Source organism: Gossypium hirsutum, chromosome D04, assembly GCF_007990345.1.
Source record: "Gossypium hirsutum isolate 1008001.06 chromosome D04, Gossypium_hirsutum_v2.1, whole genome shotgun sequence".
NCBI classification, from domain to species: Eukaryota; Viridiplantae; Streptophyta; class Magnoliopsida; order Malvales; family Malvaceae; genus Gossypium; species Gossypium hirsutum.
In genome coordinates, this window is record NC_053440.1 from 7,593,346 (window position 1) to 7,614,824 (window position 21,479).

Sequence of the window (21,479 nt, forward strand, 5' to 3'; positions counted from 1 at the left end):
TATTTTTGTTTAACTTGACTTGCAAGCAATCTCTTAGAATTTGGGTCACATAATTCTAACAATCTCCACCTTGACACGAATTCTTTCAATGCCATCTTTGCCAGAACCCGCCACGAGCCTATCTTGAACTATGCAGGGAATTAACTGAGTCGAATCTATGCTTAGAAGCTGGAAGACTTCTAGCCTTCGACTTGTGCACTGCCAAATCAAAACTAACCCGGGTCTGATTTTCACGAATACAGTGCCCTAACTTTTCAAAACCTGCATCCAAAAGAGAACCTCTCTTCAACGAAACAATCATACCTTTTTCCCTCCTATGACCAAGTTGCCTCCGCTTCAAATGAGTTGACTTTGACTCCGTAACGGACGAGGGACGTCCGATTTTACCGGTCACTGTAGAACCTTCCAGAATATAAAGACTGCCGGTTCTTTTACCTTTTAACAAAACGAGAGCTCCATGAGATACTTTAATGTCGCTCGACTCGATGTTGATTCTGCATCCTTTCAAGTCTAAAATACTCAAGGAGATAAGATTCTTTCGTAAATCAGGTACATACCTGACATCTGAGAGTGTCCTAATCGTCCCATCGTGTATCCTAATTTTAACAGTACCAATACCGATTATTTTACTAGATGAATCGTTTCCCATGTGCACAACTCCACCTTCAACTGAACTGTATGTGGAGAACCATTCTCTATTGGGACACATGTGGAAAGAACATCCTGAATCTAGGATCCACTCAGACGTAAGCTTGGAGTTATCGCTCGTTGACACTAACAAGAAATCATCACCGCCTTCATCGACCAAATTAGCACCAGCTACATCTTCCTCGTTACTCTCAGCAGCTCTTTTATTTCGCAGTTTATAACAATCTGCTTTGACGTGACCTAACTTTTTGCAATAGCGACACCTTTTGTCTCGTTTCTTTGATGCTACCAAAACGGAAACTTGTCTATCTGCTTTGCTATTCAAATCAAACTCATTGTCGAGTTTGTCTCTACTCAACAAATGACCCTTCACATCTTCGAACGAGAGTTTGTCTCTGCCATAAATCAGGGTCTCCTTGAAAGACTTGTATGAAGAGGGTAAAGAGCACAATAATAGCATAGCTTGATCTTCATCGTCAATATGAACCTCAACATTCTTTAAATCATTTAAAAGAGTAATGAATTGACTGATGTGATCTTTAAGAAGCTCACATTCGTTCATGCGAAACGTAAATAGACGTTGTTTCAACACTAAACGGTTAGCCAGAGACTTAGTCGCATAAAGAGTTTCTAACCTTTTCCACAAGGCGAATGAGGTCTTCTCCATCAATACCTCCTGCAATACTGTATTCGCGAGGCACAACTGGATTGCAGACAAGGCCTTTTCATCAAGCTCTTCTCATTCTGTTTGATTTAGATTCTCAGGCTTTTTCCCTGTAACAACATTTTTCAAGCCATTTTGAACTAGAATTGCCATCATCCGAACTTGCCACAGATTGAAATTTGTCTCACCATCGAACTTCTTAATTTCAAACCTTGTTGCTGCCATCTCTGACCGGGCTGATCTATGAAAGTTAAACTAGCTCTAATACCACTTGTTAGGATCGTCCCGATTAAGCAACGAACAAGTAAAAATAGTAGAAGAAATTGAGAAGATGAACACACAAATTTAACGTGGAAAAACCCCTTAAAAGAGGATAAAAAACCACGGGCAAAGATAATTTTACTATAATGGCAAAAGAATGAAGAGTACAAAAGATGGAGATAAAAACTAAACCCCAAAAACCCGAAAAACAAAGAACCCTCAAACGTAAACACAAAATTCTCTGAATGTGTTATGAGTTCTAATCTAATGGGTGTCTCTTAATTCTAAGATTGTAAAGGAGCCTATTTATAGGCTAAATTAGTAAGTCAAATAAACTATACTAATAAATGCTAAATATATTATACTAATAAATACTAAATCTTTTAGAAAGAAAATATATTTTTGTTTAACTTGACTTGCAAGCAATCTCTTAGAATTTGGGTCACATAATTCTAACAAGAACATTGTTAGGGTGATATCGATTTGGTCGAGTTTTTGAATTGTCCATTATAATTTAGTTCGGTTTTTGATTTTTTCATGTTAATTTTTTGTATAGGATTTTTAGACATATTTTGACAAAATAAACTTTGTTTTATGAATTTTAAATATTATTTAACAACATTTCAATTTTTCATAAATATTTTAAAAAAATATTAAATCTTCAAGAAATTTGAATTATTTTTACTATTTTAAATATAAAATACTTACTTTTTATAATAAAAAATTAAAATAAATTATATATTAAATAAGAAAATAAAATTCAGTTTAATTTTAAGTAATAGCTATTTTTAAATTTGTATTTCAATAACCGTCGGAGTTAATTTGTGATTTTTTAGTTTTTTTAAGAGAACCTCGAACAATACAATCAAAGTTTATAGCTTGTATACGTGTCAATCACAGACCTCGAGACTCCCAAAAGCAATCAAATTACTAAGGTGTGTTTATCATCGCCCTCTCACCACTTCCTCACACGAGAAAAACGATAAACAATAATAAACCAAAAGAGATGTCGTTCCGTCTCCTTTTACTTAAAAGGTAAGGAATATTGTCGAAAGCCACCGAGCCACGATCCTCACCATCTCAGGTCCTCCCTCGGTCGCTCACTCTCTAATGTTTTCAACTTTTTTTTTAATAAAATTTTGTGCTGATTTTCAATTGAATTTCCATATTTTTCAGTTGATTTTAAAGAATAGTATTTTAGAAAAAGGTAATTAAAAGATGAGTGAAGTTTTCGAAGGATATGAACGGCAGTATTGCGAGCTATCCGCGAATCTTTCCAAGAAGTGTACGGCTTCTGGTGCTCTGAATGGAGGTTATAATTCAAATCTTTATGCATATAAACGATTTTCTTTATTTCTTTAATTCTTTTTGCTCCTGATTGCTGTTACGTAATGGCATAATCAGTGGTTCTGTTTCTAATTTAGCGTGATTAAGGATGCTCAGGTTATTTTGTGTTAACTTTGTTGCAACTATGCTGATTACAGTTTAGGATTTAATTTAATTTTTGAAACAAAAAGAATGCTTAATTGGGAGATATTAAGTAGAATAAATCAAGATCGGATTTACTTTATCTCTCGTTTTGTTTTTAAATTCAAATTTAATATAATTTAATTAATATTCATGATTTTGACGATGTTATTTTCTGCTTCAAGTATGTATTTGTTTATTTATTTATACTTCTTTGTGGATTTTTCTAAGGCGTTGATGTAGATTTGGGGAAAACTCGAACATTTGCCACTTAATTTTAGGACTTTGACCTAAATACATCTATTGAAGCATTTGAAATGCCCTGAATTTAGGCGATAAAGTGAAATTTAGAACGTGATTCTGAAGTATATAGTGGAATGCATTTTGTGATTGGGATTAGTTTTCAGTTATTTAACTGCATACCAATATATTTAAAAAGCCATGAATTGGAATTTTCCAAAGCAACTTGTATAACCTTGTCATATTTTAGTGTGCGATGGTGAAGCTTTAAGAAGGCTCTTAGTTTGTTCTTAATTGCTTGTATCATGTGAATACCTACAACATGGAAGCGATGGAAAAGAGTTTGCTAGACAGAGATTAAGACATTTGGATATAAAAAAGAATAAACAAAGTAAAAAAGGGAAGTCAAAGGAAAAAGTTATCTATGTTACTCGGACTTAATGCGAGTGTTGGATATAAGTGTGTATTCGACATAGGTATGTTTTACTTCTTTAAAGTTCTCCAATTTATTTGGAGTGCCTTTGGATGGTCATACACCCATGCCTTTGTTTGGATATCTGTCCAACATGTGTACTTCAAGAAAAATTAAGACTTGGAGCAACATAGTTGAATTGAAGTCATCGACTTATGGCCTGGTAATAATGACATTGAGCTGATATGGCTTATGGTATACCATTTAAGGAATAAGAAAGATCAATGTATGTCCCTGGTGGAATAAAAATTTATTTGGAGTGCCTTTGGATGGTCATACACCCATGCCTTTGTTTGGATATCTGTCCAACATGGGTACTTCAAGAAAAAATAAGACTTGGAGCAACATAGTTGAATTGAAGTCATCGACTTATGGCCTGGTAATAATGACATTGAGCTGATATGGCTAATGGTATACCATTTAAGGAATAAGAAAGATCAATGTATGTCCCTGGTGGAATAAAAATTTTAAGTTACCTTATTTTAAGAAAAAAACTGTTGTAAGGCTACCTTTGCTTCTACCTGTGTAAGGAGTTTTGTAGAGGTTCATGTGTAATTCATCAGAGGTGTTCAGTGAGAAATGTTTCCAATTTCTTTGAGCATCAGCATTTCTAATTAGCCAATTGTTCTTGTTCCAATTCTTAATTGGTTTCCTGATTTTCAGAGAAGAAGAAACAAAAACTTTCTGAAATAAAAGCCAGACTAGAAGATGCAGAAGCTCTGGTACCTGGTTCATTGCATGTTTCAGATTCTCATTTGTTCTTTCCTTTATTTGAGTATTGAACTTGATATTGCTCATTTTGTTTCTCAGATTCGGAAAATGGACCTTGAGGCAAGAAGCTTGCAGCCAAATGTTAAGGCTGTACTTCTTGCTAAGTTACGGGAATATAAGTCAGATCTTAACAATCTCAAAAGTGAAGTTAAAAGAATTGCATCTGGCAATTTAAATCCATCTGCTCGAGATGAGTTGTTGGAGTCTGGAATGGCTGATGCCCTCACGGTATATTTTGGTTCTTATGCCTAAATTTTTAATGTGCTGTTGTTCTATAATTGTTCTGTTCTTTACGTTTAACTTTTGATTAGTTATAAATGAACATGCAATAGGCATCAGCTGATCAAAGATCAAGATTGATGACAACTACAGAGCGGTTGAATCAAAGCAGTGACAGAATTAAGGACAGCAGAAGAACCATGCTGGAAACTGAAGAGCTTGGTGTTTCAATACTTCAAGATTTGCATTCCCAACGACAGTCTCTCTTACATGCCAATAACACGGTATCTCTTTACGGCTTATGTTCTATAATACTCTACACAAGTAGTATGCTCTTTTTAGCTTTAGTTTTATCATATTGGATTTGTTGTTTCTTTCCATCTCTATTTAGGAACTGTTTGATTATGATGTTAGTTTCATCCCAAAAAGGCATCAGCATGCTACCTTGTACAAAGCAAGCATTATTATTTTCTTTCTCCCCATTTTGAGTTACTATTGCTTGAGTTTTTATGTTGAAGGCTTATTTAATAGTTAGACTTATAAACCTTTTTGTTGGTTAAAGTATCTAGGAGGCTTTGTAAATTTTAATGTAGTCCAGAGGTGCAATTTGTTTTACTGTATTATTCAGTAATTTAATATCTCTTTGTTGATATTGATGCAAACAAGTAAAATTGATAACGTTCTTAATGAAAAACAGCCTCAATGCTGATGTGAATTTATGAAATTTGATAATACAGACTTGTAGGTAAAACATATTATTTTGTTAGATTTGAATCATGTCCACATTTAGACAGTTTTTCATTAATATTGTGATCTATGTTTTACTTGTTTGAACCAATATCTATTGTACCTGAAACATTGCTTTACCATAGTACATGACTGTCTAGATGTTTTTAACACCAATTTATTACTTGATTACGGTTATTTGACCATAAATTTTCCCTGTCAACTCTTGTTGTTGATTGTGAACCTTTCCATTGCATGAGCATGCGATGTCGTAAGAGGATTATTCGATAATTAAACCATGGGTTTTATCTCATCAAGATGTAATGGTTGATCGTAAACATCTGAAGTTGGGTTTCTTATTTGGTTACAGCTTCATGGAGTGGATGACAACATTGGCAAGAGCAAGAGAATTTTGACAAATATGTCGAGGAGGATGAGCCGGAACAAGTGGATCGTAGGTATCATTATATCACTCCTCATCATTGCTATCATCGTTATTTTGTACTTCAAACTTGCTAAATAATCCCTGTTTGTTTTTATCTTCAACTCTTGGTTTTTGGGTTTTTTTTGGAGAAGTTTTTATTATTATTATTTTGTTTCCCATTTTGAGTGCCAATTTGAAATGTGTGCTTCATAAACCCAAAGACACTGTATTATTCATCGTTTCAATTTTATTTGATGACTTTTATGATAGTTGTCCACTTGCACATCAGCTTACAAAGAAAAAGTAGCATAATTTGTTAATGGGTTTATGCAAACAACAAAAAATTTCATCTTAATTAAATAGTCTTATTACATTTAATTTTTGGAAAGAACAATGAAGGTGCAACCGAGAAATGGCCGATCGCCTGTTTGAAAGGGACAAATTTTAAAACTATACATGAACTATGGTTTAATGTACAAATGTAATACATGAATTTTGATTTTGTACAATTTTATATATAAAAATTTGATTTAATTCACTTCATGTAAATTATTAATGCAATTATTGATATAAAATGTTTATATGATGCATACATAAATAATTATATTTATCTAATATAAAAATAAATTGATGTATTTATTTTTGTGTGTGTGATTAAATTAAAATTAAAGTTTTAAGTATACATTTGGACCATAATTAGAGTTTTATGTGTATAATTACACTAAATTAAAGTTTATAAATAAAAGAAAAATGAAGGTAGGGTTGCTCCCTTCTAATCCAAAACTGAGCTTTAGGGAATAGAACAAAAACTACAAAATTTCCACTTTAAATTGATAAATAAGTCTATTTTCATTTAATTTCTGGGGATCGCACCTAACCATGGCTCTTAGTAAGGGAAGAGAAGGAAAACTAGAGGAGCTTCTTGCTCTCAAAAAATGACTTTAGATGCCATATCTGCAAGCCAGCCACATACAAGCAAAGAAGCAGCGAAAAGAAACTTAGAGTAGCCATTTTTGAATTTGTTTCTTTGTTTAGCTCCTGCATTTCTTCGTCCCTGTAAAACATGCAAGTTGAATAAGAAAACATGGAATCCAAGCCTATGATGTTTTCCAGACCCTGCATTTCCCCTAAACTATCTTCGTCCTCAACTAGGGGAGTCATGAATTCACAGCTATTATAACAGCAATGGTTGTTTCATACCTCTCACGAAGATAGAACATCTCTTCATGAATGGCTGATACTGTGTCATACAGTTTCTTCAACTCAATTTCCATTGTCTAGCATCAAATGAAACCAAATATTAAGCCATTAGCGGTGTCTAAGACATATTCGTATAAAAAAAATACTCGTATTTGACATTCATTCACAAATAAATAATCTTAGAATAATCTTTAGAAATGCAGAAAATGACGAATAATAATAGTTGGGGGGGGGGGGAGGGGAAGACACACCTCAACCTGGCCTTTCTTAGCAACCTTGGACCAATCCTTAGCAGCAACACCACTTTTCCAATCGAACTCAATGGTCATCTTGACAGGAGGCTTGTGTTTATTTGCCCAAAAACAAGTGGTGTAATCCCCACTCTCTGCTGCTGTAAATGCAAATGTACCTGAATCCACTTGATCTCCTAGGTGATAATTGTTCCCCTTTGGTGAACACACCCTATTTCATCATTTATTTAATTTCGCAAACACAAACATTTAACACAAAAATCATCAAAATTGTTTACAACATACCCTGACTACCAGTTTATGAGAATCAGGAAAAGGTTGACCTTCACTTGGGTTCACAATGCTGTATTTCCCAACCGTCATTGCATTTGCCTTTATGTCTTCTGCAATGCATTTGGTTTTCCCAGAATCCAGCTCAAATCTCATCGATTCCCCTATCTCTGTTTCCACCACTAATCCTATCATTATCACGATTAAACCCAGATTTAATCCACACATTCTTGTCTTAGATTAACAAAAACCAATAATCCCTGTTTTTTTTTCCCTTTCTGAGTTCTAATATGAAACTTCCCAAACTTCGGATGAGATCAAGTTCTTTAACTGATACAAAGTTAGTACTTTTGTATAATTTTAAAAGTCCACCACGACATTTTAGATGTTTTTTATTAAGACTTTTCCAATCAAACATTACCATTTGTACATAATCTATACTCTAAACACAATAATATGTACAAATCAATTGTATGAAAGTAATTTTCACTTACTATTGGCTCATGCACAACTCCAAAACAACAGCAGCAACAAAACCAAGGCTTTGAAATACAAACTCAGTCTTTGTACATACATAATATGTAAGTAATTCATCAGAAAGCTTGTATCCCAAAGCCTTGTTTATCGCTGGTGTTATACAAATGTATTATATGATATTGTATCATTTAATCAGAAAAGCTTGGTAATGAAGAGAGTATTTAAGTTGAAGCATTTATAGAGATGGAGAAATGGCGAATCGATGGAGTGAATGCTAGGGGACCATATATATTACAACATTATGAGTAATTTTACCAGGATGGTGACCACATTTTACTTTCAGAATCTCTAGCTACCCACTTTATTCCATTCCATTTTTTCTTAAATCATTCAATGTATATTATGGTAATTTGTATTCCATTAGAAATATATTTATATATTTACACATCCACTTATATCGGTGTAAAATTAATATGATTTACATCATTTTCATAACTTTTTTAAGAATTGATATTTTAATAATCCAACTGTTGTATTTATCCATATAATTGTACATATTATGCATGTAAAATTTTAAATCGATTCGATATCTCTGTTATATTGATCTAAAATATTGTCCATATTAGTATATATTTAATGGTTGAATTTTTTTATATAAAATAAATAGTTAAAAATTTTTTTACTATAAACTTGACATGTATGATCAATGAATAGAAATAAGATATGACAGCTTAAATTGTTATTATATCAATCCCAGAAAAAGTTATAAAAGAGAGTAAAACTTTGTTAGTTTTACATTATATAATCGGATCCCTCCCCTATATATATATCATAAAATAAACATTAAAAATTAAGATTTTTTTTTTAAAAAATAAAGGTGTTTATACGTAAACATAAAACCCATGATTTAATATATTCACATTCAATCCAAGAAAAGCTTACTTTTGTCCATGATGCTTTTTGAAAAAAAAAAAAAACCCACATATGTTGTAGAAATTGACACTTAATCTCTAAATTCTTTAATAACACAACATTGATGAAGAATGTGTATCTAATTGGAATGGGATAGAGAGGACCAGATTCATTATTTATAGAATACTAATAGGTATCTTTCCTATCAACACTCATTTTCATAACATGTCTCTAAGAATTTTAATTATTCAAATAGACACAAATTCAAATAATATAATTATTTTTTTAACAAAATACATGTTTAACTAATCAATTGGATTTAGATTTAAATAAATTATTAAGTCATTATTAATTATTAAATAATATACAATAATATCTAATAAATATCATAAAGGTCATGTAAATTCTTGCATCCTCCCACTTCAACTCAAAAGTTATTACTTTCATGATTTAATAATAAAGATTATAGAATTGAAATATGTGATAAGAATTTTGAAATAACACATAAGTCGCGTCTCTCATATCCATTTCAAAATTCTTAGAGAGAAACTTTTTGGTTGCATAGAATAAACCAAAATCATTAATGGCTAGCAAAATATCGTCAACGTATAGAATAAGAAAAATAAACTTGCTCCCATTGACCTTCATGTATGTATACGTACTGATCAATGGTGTGTTCCTTAAAATCAAAGGAAGTTATAATATTAGTAAACTTAATATACTTAAGATACCACTTCTTTAATTTATACACCATGTATTTAAATCCCCATTAAGAAAGATAGTTTTATATCCATTGGGTACAACTCTAAATTATAATGAGTGACCAATACCATAATGGTTTTTAAATCATCTTTGTAATCAATGCCTTCTTTTTAATTGAAACCTTTGGTGATAAGTCTAGCTTTAAATCGTTCAGCATTATCTTTTCGGTCACGCTTTATCTTAAAGACCCATTTACAATAATCTTCTTTTACAATTTTTAAGCAAATCAACTAGATCCAAAACTTTATTTTTAGTCATTGGTTTTATATCATCTTTCCATTTTTAAAAAATACTATAAAATCCTTTACCAAGGTTTTTTTTTGTGTTTTTTTACCAATTTTTTCAAGGGAAAAGTGTTACTAACTTTATCTAGTCTTATACAGGAACTAAGTTTCAATTAAATTTTAATACATAAAGAGTTTGAAATAAATCTAAATGATGTTCAATATCTAAAATTACACTGTAAGTGTCAATGTCTTTAATTGAAACTTTATTTCCATCTCCCATGTAAACAAAGCTATCACTTTATGGTTTGGGTTGTAAGGGATTTCGGCCCGGTTCAATTTTTTAAGGTTCATAATGTTTTATATTATGTTATTTATATTTTTTTAATTTATAGTACATAAAAATTAAATTTATAATATTATTATAGTGTAAACATTAAAAATGGTTAAGATGATTATATAAAAAATTAATAAATAAAAGTATAAAAAGTATTAAATATTAGATAAAAATTATATAAAAATATTTTTAAATTAAAAAAGCAAAAAAATATGAGTGAGCCTAAAATGGGCTTGGGTTAGTCATTTACAAATATGAGCGGGTTTGAGAAAAATTTTAGACTTTTATTTCAGGTCAAACTATAATACCCCTAACCTGTATCCGTCACTTGAATGGGGTTATGGAGCATTACCTAGCAAACAGAACAGTAAACCATTTAATTCATACATCAATCCAAATAAAATCTAATTTCATTTAAATACATTCATAGTGTCCCTTAATCGAGCCCTTGAGGCCCTAAAAATACAATAGAGACAATCAGGGACAAAATCGAAAACATTTGAAAAGTTTAAGAAAAAGTTAGAAAAATTTGGACTGTAAGGGTCACACGGCTGAGACACACGCCTGTGTCTCAGGCCGTGTAACAATCGAAATAGGGACACACGGCCGTGTCCGTGCCTGTGTAACTCACTGACTTGTGCCACATGGTCAAGCCACACGCTCGTGTGCCAGGTCGTGTAACACTCGAAATGCAACCTTAAAAACCTATAGGGGACACACGGCTATGTCGCGTGGCCGTGTGTCACACACGGCTGAGACACTCGCCCGTGCCTTAGGCCATGTGGACAAGAAATAGGCCAATTTCAAGCCATTTCTTTCACCCAAATCAACCTTGAACCTACAAGCCAAAAGCATCTATGAATAAAACACCAAAACATGCCAAAACATGCATAATAAGACCACTTTCAATATGCCATAAATCCATACAACCAATATGCCATTTAGGCACCGCAAACATAATTCATCAAATTCACCCAAAACATATGCATAATTGATCATTCATTTGGCATTTATATCTAACTTATTTCCATACCAAAACTTACTTCAAATGACCACAATGAAGCCTCATCATCACATACCAAGTTTGGTCATAAAACCTTGCATCAACTTGACAAAATAAACATCAACCATTTAGCCACAAACATAATACCAACCATCAAGGTATGAAAATACCATTAATTCCACACTCCAAAACAACATTACAAGTCATAAACATTAACTAAACCTTAAACATATAAGTCCACCTATACATGTCATTATAATCATGACCCAAAACGTCAAAATCTACCGATATTATAGCTGGATAGTGTGATGGATCTCCAACAAGCTTCTAATCCAATCAAGCTTCTGGTAATCTGTAAAGTAAGGGAAAAACAACTACGTAAGCAATGAATGCTTAATAAGCTTGTATAAACTTTAAACATAATATTCCATTTCAACAATGAACTTTATAGATTAAATATAAACCTATATCAATACCTCAAGATTTATCCATTACATAACCGTCAACTCATAAATGAATAAGTCTATCAACATCATATAATTCATCAATCCCTTTTTTGTCATATCACATTTCAATAATGAACTTACCATTTCATTACCTTTTCTTACTTGTTTCATTTGTATAATACCAAACATAAGCATAAACATCAATCATAATCTCAAGCTTGACATAAGCCTAATCACCATCATCAATATACACAAGTTAGTGCATTTATGTATACAACTCATTCGGAGTCAATCACATGATAAACCATTTTATAAGAAAAAAACACCTTTTGAATCATACCAGTTTTTCATGAACATAAGCATATTTCCATTTTTGTCATTTACCACTTTATTGTATATCATTAATATTAAACATGATATAATGTAACTCTAGCTTAGCATAAATCTAAGCATCATCCTCAATCTCAACTGTTGAATTTATTTATGTACAAATCAATATTCAATAAATAACAGATCTTTCAAATTTATTAAACAGATTACCTTACTGAGATTTTCCATTCGAAGAATAACTTACGGGTAAGAGTATATTGTCAACAGAAGCTCATAGAGCTGGTCCACCCGAATCACGCCAAACAGAAAGTATAACGTGAGAGTTCACAACAAATGCTGAACCTCGATTTACTTGGGTAATATGTCGATATCTCCCTCCAATACCATCACCACTCCAAACCCCCGTAATACACTAAAACATAAATGTACTTTATCCCATGTTCAATTCAAAACGAACATCAAAATTCAATATTATAACTTAGATAACGATTCATTTCCAACAATGGAATAAATATATAAATCATGTTATACCATTAATCAATTTAAATAAATATTAAAATTTTAAACGTACGAACTTACCTGGTCAACTTGCAGAAATGTCAAAGTACAGAGGCTATTTGGTAATTTTCCATTCTCCTCGATTTTTTTCCACTTGATCTTGATCTAAATTAATAATTTCATTCAATTTATTAATTTAGACAATAAAAAAAATGTATTTTATGTAATTTATTTATTTTTGAAATTTTTTACAAAATTACCCTTAAATTTTGTTACTTTTAGCAATTTAGTCCCTAATCGATAAATTCATCAAAAATCACTTAACAAAATGCTTTTAAATAAAAAATAATATTTAAAATTCATAATTTAACATAAAAAATCACAAGATTCATCAATGGAAACTTCCAAAATCTTTAACAGTTTCAAAATCGAAGATACGGGTTAACTGGACCTATTGCAATGATCTCAAAAATATAAAAATTATTAAAAACGGGCAAAGGTTGCTTACCAAATCACCAAACCAAAATTTTCTGAATGTTCTCTTCTCCTTTAGGGTTTCGGTGGAGGCTTTCAAAATGAAGAAGATGATAATGAATTTTTATCATGTTTTTGTTATATTATACCTATTTAATAATTTACTATTTTACCCTTATAAATATAATCAAACTTTAACAATTTAAAAGCCCACTAACGCCCACCAACCCTTGAATGGTCTAATTACCATTTACGTCCATTTTTCTTTATTCAATTAACCATTTAATCACTCAAATCAAATAGTGATTAAATTTTACATCTTTTACAATTTAGTCCTTTTTAATTAATTAATCATCAAAACGTTAAAATTTTTCGACGAAACTTTAATACCACCTTAATGCCACATATTTATAAAAATATTCATGGCTTGATTTATAAAAACGAGGTCTTGTTACCTCATTTTCTAAAACCACTTGACCTTAGGGTTATACCACTTGAACTTAATAAATCGCTTATAAATCATAATTTATCAAATCAAAAACCTTTTAAAAAATAGTTGACTTGTAAATATTATTAATATTTGATATTATTAATATTTACGAACTTAGTCATCAGACTTGGTGGCCCAAAAATCACTGTTTCTAACACAACTGAAAAACGGGCTGTTACACAAACTGAACTTGGACAAGCATAAAACGGGTTCTGTTACCTCATTTTCTAAAACCACTTGACCTTAGGGTTATACCACTTGAACTTAATAAATCGCTTATAAATCATAATTTATCAAATCAAAAACCTTTTAAAAAATAGTTGACTCGTAAATATTATTAATATTTACGAACTTAGTCATCAGACTTGGTGGCCCAAAAATCACTGTTTCTAACACAACTGAAAAACGGGCTGTTACACAAACTGAACTTGGACAAACATAAAGTGTGCTAATGTCATGCATAGGCTTTATCCAAATCTGACCTAACTCGTGAACACCTCTGCTTTTAATCAACATTTGGTTATTAGTAATATCCTATAATGATTAACTCTATTTCCCCATAAAATAATAAATAAATTGTCATGGATGCATAAAATTTTATGGGTAATTAAAACTCATTATGTAAGTTGAAATTACCTTAAAGATTTGATTACTTTTGTGACTAACAAATTTATCATAAAATTTTAAAGGCTTAATAATTTATTTCTTCTCCAACTTTATAAAAAAAGTTATTTTAACCATTAATTTAATTTAATTTTTTTACCTCTTTTTTTGTCCTTAAACTTGTATTGTTTATCAAATCACCCTAAAATTAGTGGAAAAATCCGGTTATGGAAACGGTTTACTATTACAACAGAAGTTTAAAAATTTCAAAACCGAAAAATTTATGATATTTATAGTAATAAATATTCTACCAAAAAGTACTAATGTTTTGTGTGAGATGGATCCGAAACGTTCCTGACTTTCAACTGAATGACCTTCTCCGCTTTCCTTGTACCCCGAATTGCGTCGAGTGTAGGCTCAAATAATAATAACCAAACACAAAATCAAAAACTATTTATTACTTTCAGTAGAAAAATAATTCTCTCAATAGAAATCGATAGAAATTATTATTCCCAGAAAATAAAATTTATAAGAAAAAACATTTCCACTACTTTCTAAAAGAATAACAATAAATGAAACTTATGTGTTAATAGCTCTACTAGTGCCATCTATTTATAAATAGGTATAGGAGAATCCTGGTTGAATAAGTATAACACAAATAATATTTATTTAATAGAAAAACACTCTCCTAGTCTAACTAGTAGGGGGCAACACACCTTAGGTAAAAACACAAGGGTTGTCGTCCCTCACATGTAAAAAGGGGAATTGAGCCTCTCATGTATTGGATCCAATTATATGTGCTTCTTGAACTTTTGACCCAACACTTTATAATTTAATCCAACCCAATATTTATTTTTTATTCCCAAAGTAAATATTAATTAATGAATTAAATTGACTAAATTAATTTCCCAATTAAATAATTTTCTCAACCCAAATCTAATTCTGTTAAAGTCATGACAACTTTACTATAAATGCATCTACGACGAAATATATTTAATTTCCGTATTCAATGGATCCATAATGACTAATTAATTTAATTCCATTTTCGAACTTCAATTATTTAATTTTAATTAATTAATTAATTAATTAATTAATTAATTAATTAATAATTCTCAAGTCTTTTCTATACTCAGTGAGAAAACTCATCCATTTGTGAATGTGACTCATTTCTCTAACTTTCTATTCGATTTTGTTCATTTGATTCTACATGCAATTCATGTTTTGTTTCGACGAGCTAGTGGAGAGACCGATTGGACAAATGTAATTAGGGCTCAAATAATTTATAATTAAATTCTATTTTTTTTCCTATTAATTATAAACTTATTTAGTCATGAAGTGCTCTTCCTAATTACACATAATTACGAGAGCTACTTAATTAGTGCTCGTCTAATGATCTTATCATCAGTGTGTTGCCCTTATAGGATATTCTTAATATCTTTGAAATAAATTTGTTCATTCAAAATGATCCTATTTTATCTCATAGTAACTATTACATCTTCTTTCATGAAAAGTTAATTACTATCAAATAGCAATTAAGTCATTGATCACAAAGGCAAACAATCCATGACCACGTTTATTTTTCATCTATCATGTAATGCCGATAAGAGGATATCATTTACCTATTAGTCGGGTTATGAATTCCATTGTTGTAAATGATGCTACATATTGTAGAGGTTGTACACCCAACGCACCAGCTTTCGGTTCCTTTTATATTTAAACTTAGACTTTTACTTACATCAAAGTATACGAGTCACGCATACATAGTTCATCATCCACTCAAATTAACGTATGTCACACTATGAATGTCACAAGTGAATAAATCCATAAACGGATATAGGATCTATTCTACTTAGATCCTATCTAATGTACTGTCAGTCCGGTCAGTCACATCTATATCTCTATCTTCTGAGAGTTATTCGCTCCAATGCTCAAGACAAAACATCTCCTTAATCGAGCTTGATAGATGTCATATTAGTCTTTCAATCGATTTGCTTATTTCCGATTAGACTAAGGACATGTTAGATTAATCTACTAATACAAGTTGTATTTTCGTATTATAATCCGACCACATAATATTGCTTAGTATTTGTTAAACATTAGATAACTAGTGAGCTAATATTTGTTTACATTTTCTTTGCGTGCAAAAACATTGAGGAAAATATACAAATTGTATTAATGTAATTAATGAATGTTATTAAACTAATTTGTTCGAAAAATACAAATATACAAAACGAATATACTACACTTAAGATACCAAATTCTACAAAATTTTATCCATTTTAGGGTTTTAATTATTTAAATAGGTACAATTCAAGTAATATAACTATTCAGAAAGAATATATTTAGATCGGAACTAATCAATTGAATTTAACTTTTCTTTTTGGTACACAATTTAAAAATTAAGTTGCATAATCTATGTTTAAAAAAAGAAAAACGAAGAATGAATAATATGTGTGATTGTGTTTGAACAAATTTGAGTCTAAATTATGTTGGAAGTAACCATCATATTGTTATTTCTATATGAAAAAAAAAGCAGCCCAAGTAGACATTTTCACCTTATTTTGAAACTTCGCTGTTGACTCAAAATCGATTTCTTCAAAGGCGACTCCAATCACCTTTTTTTTTAAGTCTGTTTGTGACATTTTTTAAGCATTCAGAATTATTATTTTATGATTATAATAAATCATAATTTAATGATAAAAAAGTATTGCTTGTATTAATTTTTAATTTAATTAGAATCATATAAATTAAGAATTCTATCACACGCGTATATCATTAGTTAAAAAGGAAGTGCCAATTGGACGTTTGAGAGTAGACCTTTACCCTCCATCTGTCAAGCATTGACCTTCCGGCTCAACTATCCATCATAAGCCACCCACTCACCTCAGGACCTAGCTACCTGCTTTGTAACAACCTGCCACGCCACACTAACAAACAAGAGGACCTGTCTTGTAAATATTTCCCAAATGATGAGAAAGGGATCCTTCTTCCTTTAAGCAATCCTTGAGCGCTTACTCTTTGCAACCTAACCTCCTTCGCTCTCACAGCCTTCTCCCTATCCTCTTGCCTTTCTCCGACCCTCTACCTGTTTAGGTGAATCGACTTTCTTAGTATCATCGCATCCTCCTTTTTATCTTACCCCTTATTGTACTATGTATCAACAATTAATTAATCTATATATCTATATATAAAAGAAGGTCATTGACCTTCCTCATGCTTACATGTGGCATACACTCATCATACTCCTTTTTTTAAATGGTTAATTTTTAGTTTTGATCATTCTAATATGCTTAAATTTGATATTTAAACCTTATACTTTAATTTTTAATATAATTTGATCTCAATATTTTTATAATGTTATTAATTAGTTCAAATAGTTAACATTGTTAACTTTTCAATTAAAATGTTATATGGTTATATATAAATTGACAGCAGATTTTTAAATCTAAAAAATAGAGGGGTTAAACTCTTGAAAATAAAAGAATGAGGACTAAATTCCAAATGTATGATGTGTAGAGACTTAAGAGTCATGGTTGTTTAAATTGATTGAGTCTTAGCTCGATTGGCATGGGCATTGTTGCCAATGCAAGGGGACGTAGGTTTGAGTGCGCTAAAATGCATTATCCTCCTATTTATAGGTTAGGGAGGGGCTATGGGTAGTTCTAGACATTGTGTCAAAAAGAGCATATATGATCATAACCTATAATGAGATTGTTCACAAAAAGTCATGGTTGTTTGAATCAAATTAGACCAACTGGGGTATTTTTCCGGAGAAAAGCATCAAACTAGTTTACCCATGAATCAATACGGTCTAGTTGAACTAGGTTAAAAACCCAATTGAATTAACTTTTTATTTTTTTAGAATTTTTTTATATTTTTTAATAATTTATTTAATCAAACCATATGAATCAGTGGTGTGATCAATTCGACCACTAATTTTGTTCTGAAATTCTTTTTAGAGTATATTTTAATTTTTAAATTTTTACTCTATAATTTAACACAAATAAATAACCAACCCAAAGCAAAGCGTGAATGGACTATTCTAATTACTTCTTAAAAGTAGAGTACAAAGAAACTAGAAAAGTAGCAAAGAAAGATTAGTTAACAATGCAATTAAATACCAACATTTTTTTATTACACAGTTAATCACCCGACTTTTATAATTTTTTATTTTGGGTATAAAAATAAAAAGTTTGTAATTTAGGCAATGTTGTTACATACTTTAATCGTTTTACTTACTATTGTTATGTACTTTTGTCATTTTAGTCACTCGCCGCTAATTTGTCATTATATACACCCATTTTAATCACTCAACTTTAGTAAGTTTTTATTTTGGTCACTCTTTTTTATCTTTTTAATTTCCTTTATTTATTTTCTTTTAAAAAAATATTTTTTTCAATAAAGGGAAAAACCCAAAAATTTGCAAGGGAAATTTTAGGTTAGCTTTAATTTCATTCATTTTTTCCTTTTAGAATTAATTTCAGTTTTTTCTTAGTAAAAATGGAATGGAAAAATCCAAGGTATTAGAGGGAATTAGTTGGATTTTTATGGGAAAAAAACTTGAGCTTTTACAAAAAAAAAATCAATTTATCTTTTCCATTTCCTTTATTATTTTCTTTTTTTTTAGAAATAGTTTTAGTTTTTTTTCAATAAAAGAGAAAAATCTGGGGTTTTATAGGAAATTACTTAGAATGGAAAAACTTAGATTTTTACAAGGAAAAAATAATTCTACCTTTTTAATTTCCTTTAGTTTTTTATTTTTTAGAATTAATTTTAGTTTATTAGTAAAAGGGAAAATTGGGGTTTTACATGAATTACTTGGGTTTTTTACAAGAAAAAACTTAAGTTTTTACATGAAATTGAGTTACAAGTGAACAACGTGAATTTCATCTCAGCAATTGAATAATTTAATTCCCTATAAAAATTTAATTTTTTAAAATAAAATTAATTCTAAAAAGAAAATGAGTAACTAAAATGAAAACATACTAAAGTTGGGTGACTAAAATGAATGTATGTAATGACAAATTAATGATGAATGACTAAAATGATAAATGTAACTGTAGTGACTAAAATGATAAAAGTATGCAACGAAGGTGCCTAAATTGCAAAACTTTTATTTTTGGAGCCCAAAATAAAGATTTATGAAAGTTGAGTGACCATTAAAATATGTTCAAATTCACTATAATCTTTGTACATTTGAAATTTAAGTTCTTACTTTTATGTTAAGAAATTTAGTTTATCAACTTTTCAGATTTAAAAATGTTAGTCAAATTGTTAGAATTGTTAAAATTTTTCTATTTAATTTTAGATTCATTAAAACATCATTTTTTTATTACATATGAGTACCAAGTGAAGGTTTTTATTATTATATATATTTCAAAATGTCATACGGTCGAATTTAATAGAATAAATTTAATAATGTTAACAATTAAGTTTGAGTCTTGAAACCTGAAATGCAATGGACTAAATTCCTTAAAAAGTAGAGAAATTAAATTCCTTAAAATATGTGTAGATTAACTAATTTCTGAATGTGCAAAAGCTACAAGGACCTGGAGCATATTTTAACCTAAATTAAACTCATGATGAGCACAAATCATATACAAACTACCTATGTTTGTTGAGTTGAGCGGTATGATGCTAATACCTCTTAAGTAATTCTCAAGTTCAAATCTTATTATTAGAGAAAATAACATTAGGAGAGTTTGCCCTCTATTTAGAACATTTTTGTTTGAACTAGATCAGATTAGTCGATCGGACCGACTGGATCGAGAATCAACAATTAAACTTGGTGTTGCTTGGTTCAGCTAAATCAACAATTAGGGTAACGTTAGCCTAATAAAGGAGTGAGTAACCATTTTGTGGCATCTTTGGATTAGATCTATGCTCATTTAAACTAAGGATGGAGGTGGTGAGGCAGGTTATCTCGAGCCATGATGCATTTTGCCTTGATACTAATAGTATTTACATAGCTTAAAGGGTACTAGATTTGAGGGATAACTTTTTTTTCGAGGTGTTGAAAAAAATTGGTTAAGAAAACGGTTTTATAGTTATAGCGAAAGTTTTAAAAACTTTCAAAACTAAGCCCTTGTGTGATGTTTATAGTAATAAACTCTAATATGGTCTTGTTCCTTAGTCCTTATCAAATTCAAACATTTCCTTATTTTAGTTTTATTTTATAAATATTATTTATTTATTTATTTATTATACATCTGGTCTTGTTCCTTAGTCCTCACCAAATTTGTTGAGCACTGGGCATCACCTTCACCCATTCATCAACACCAATAACCCTTACTCTGAACTTCTTCATTTTCACATCCTCCGTTGTAGAGCCATAGAACTAGGATTGGTTGTAGAGCTACTGATATGGCCTTCTGCCTACTAGGTCTCCAAGACCTTATCCTTACCTATATGTCTCCAGTCATATTCGCCCTCAAGCACAACCTCAAATGGAACAAACTTGTTCTAAGCAACAATCTAAAGCCTTGATTCTTACCCTTTTTAACCTCGGGCTCTATTGACCCAACCTGAACATGGTGGTTGAAAAAAGGAAAATTTTGAATCTGTTTAAGTTTTCTTCATATTTTTCCCTTTAATTTGTTTTATTTATAAAATTGTTATTTCAATAAATAAATGGTGTGTTAGAAAATGGGAAAAAATAAATCTTTATTTATTTATAAATATGTAGATAATTTTATATGTATTTTTATAAAATCTTATATATTTTTATCAAAAAATAAACATTTAAATATTTTTAATTTTTAAAATTTTTATTTTTTAAGAATAAAGACTAAATTGGTAGAATGCGTAAAGTTAAGTGTTAAATTTTTTTATTTTTTTAAAATTAAAACCAAATTTATAGAATTTAGAAATATTAGAGAACTAAATTTATTATTATACTAATAAGAAAAGGTCATATCAATATTTTATTTTCACGCCCAAAAAAAGACCACAACAACAATAATAATAATAATAACAACTGTGACTAGAATATTAGAATGTGATTGAAAAGATTATATCCTAACTCATATCTTATAAATCTTAATGTATTAAATTGAAGGCTCATATTTTTTTATAGGATTTCATTTTTTTTAATTCCATTCGCGTTCCCATTATTTTATTTCGATTTATTTAGCTTTTTAATTTTTTTAAAAAGAGTTATTTTAAATTTTATTTCTTTTAATTTTTAAATTTGTATTATTTATCAAATCATCTGGATGAAAAAATAATGTAACGTTTGTTAACTTTACAGATATGATATCAGCATGACATCCATGCATATGCCACATCAACAATTAATAAAGTTTAAAAAG

General features: G+C 30.2%; 2 protein-coding genes across 2 annotated transcripts; one reads left to right on the top strand and one right to left on the bottom strand.

The window, feature by feature from the left end:
• The first annotated feature begins 2,483 nt into the window (after positions 1–2,483).
• Positions 2,484–6,161, top strand: LOC107897369 (vesicle transport v-SNARE 13). Its single transcript, XM_016822808.2, has 6 exons — positions 2,484–2,657; positions 2,750–2,885; positions 4,416–4,474; positions 4,563–4,751; positions 4,856–5,026; positions 5,839–6,161. Exons 2-6 carry the CDS (start codon positions 2,792–2,794, stop codon positions 5,989–5,991), a joined length of 666 nt encoding a protein of 221 aa, XP_016678297.1. The 5' UTR covers positions 2,484–2,657; positions 2,750–2,791; the 3' UTR covers positions 5,992–6,161.
• A 358-nt stretch (positions 6,162–6,519) lies between these two features.
• Positions 6,520–8,020, bottom strand: LOC107895724 (transmembrane emp24 domain-containing protein p24delta8). The gene is made up of 3 exons (XM_041091872.1): positions 7,344–8,020; positions 7,093–7,169; positions 6,520–6,946 (listed from the first exon to the last, which is right to left on the bottom strand). The coding sequence occupies exons 1-3, from the start codon at positions 7,419–7,421 to the stop codon at positions 6,802–6,804; spliced, it is 300 nt and encodes a 99-aa protein (XP_040947806.1). The 5' UTR covers positions 7,422–8,020; the 3' UTR covers positions 6,520–6,801.
• Between the last annotated feature and the right edge of the window lie 13,459 nt (positions 8,021–21,479).

Bases quoted from the DNA above. Each gene is read 5' to 3' on its own strand.
- LOC107897369 (XM_016822808.2), top strand. From the start codon at position 2,792: ATGAGTGAAGTTTTCGAAGGATATGAACGGCAGTATTGCGAGCTATCC. The intron at 4,752-4,855 runs GTATATTTTGGT...AACATGCAATAG, and splicing joins GAATGGCTGATGCCCTCACG to GCATCAGCTGATCAAAGATC. The intron at 5,027-5,838 runs GTATCTCTTTAC...ATTTGGTTACAG, and splicing joins TCTTACATGCCAATAACACG to CTTCATGGAGTGGATGACAA.
- LOC107895724 (XM_041091872.1), bottom strand. From the start codon at position 7,421: ATGACCATTGAGTTCGATTGGAAAAGTGGTGTTGCTGCTAAGGATTGG. The intron at 7,170-7,343 runs GTGTGTCTTCCC...ATTTGATGCTAG, and splicing joins CTAAGAAAGGCCAGGTTGAG to ACAATGGAAATTGAGTTGAA. The intron at 6,947-7,092 runs GTATGAAACAAC...CATGTTTTACAG, and splicing joins ATGTTCTATCTTCGTGAGAG to GGACGAAGAAATGCAGGAGC.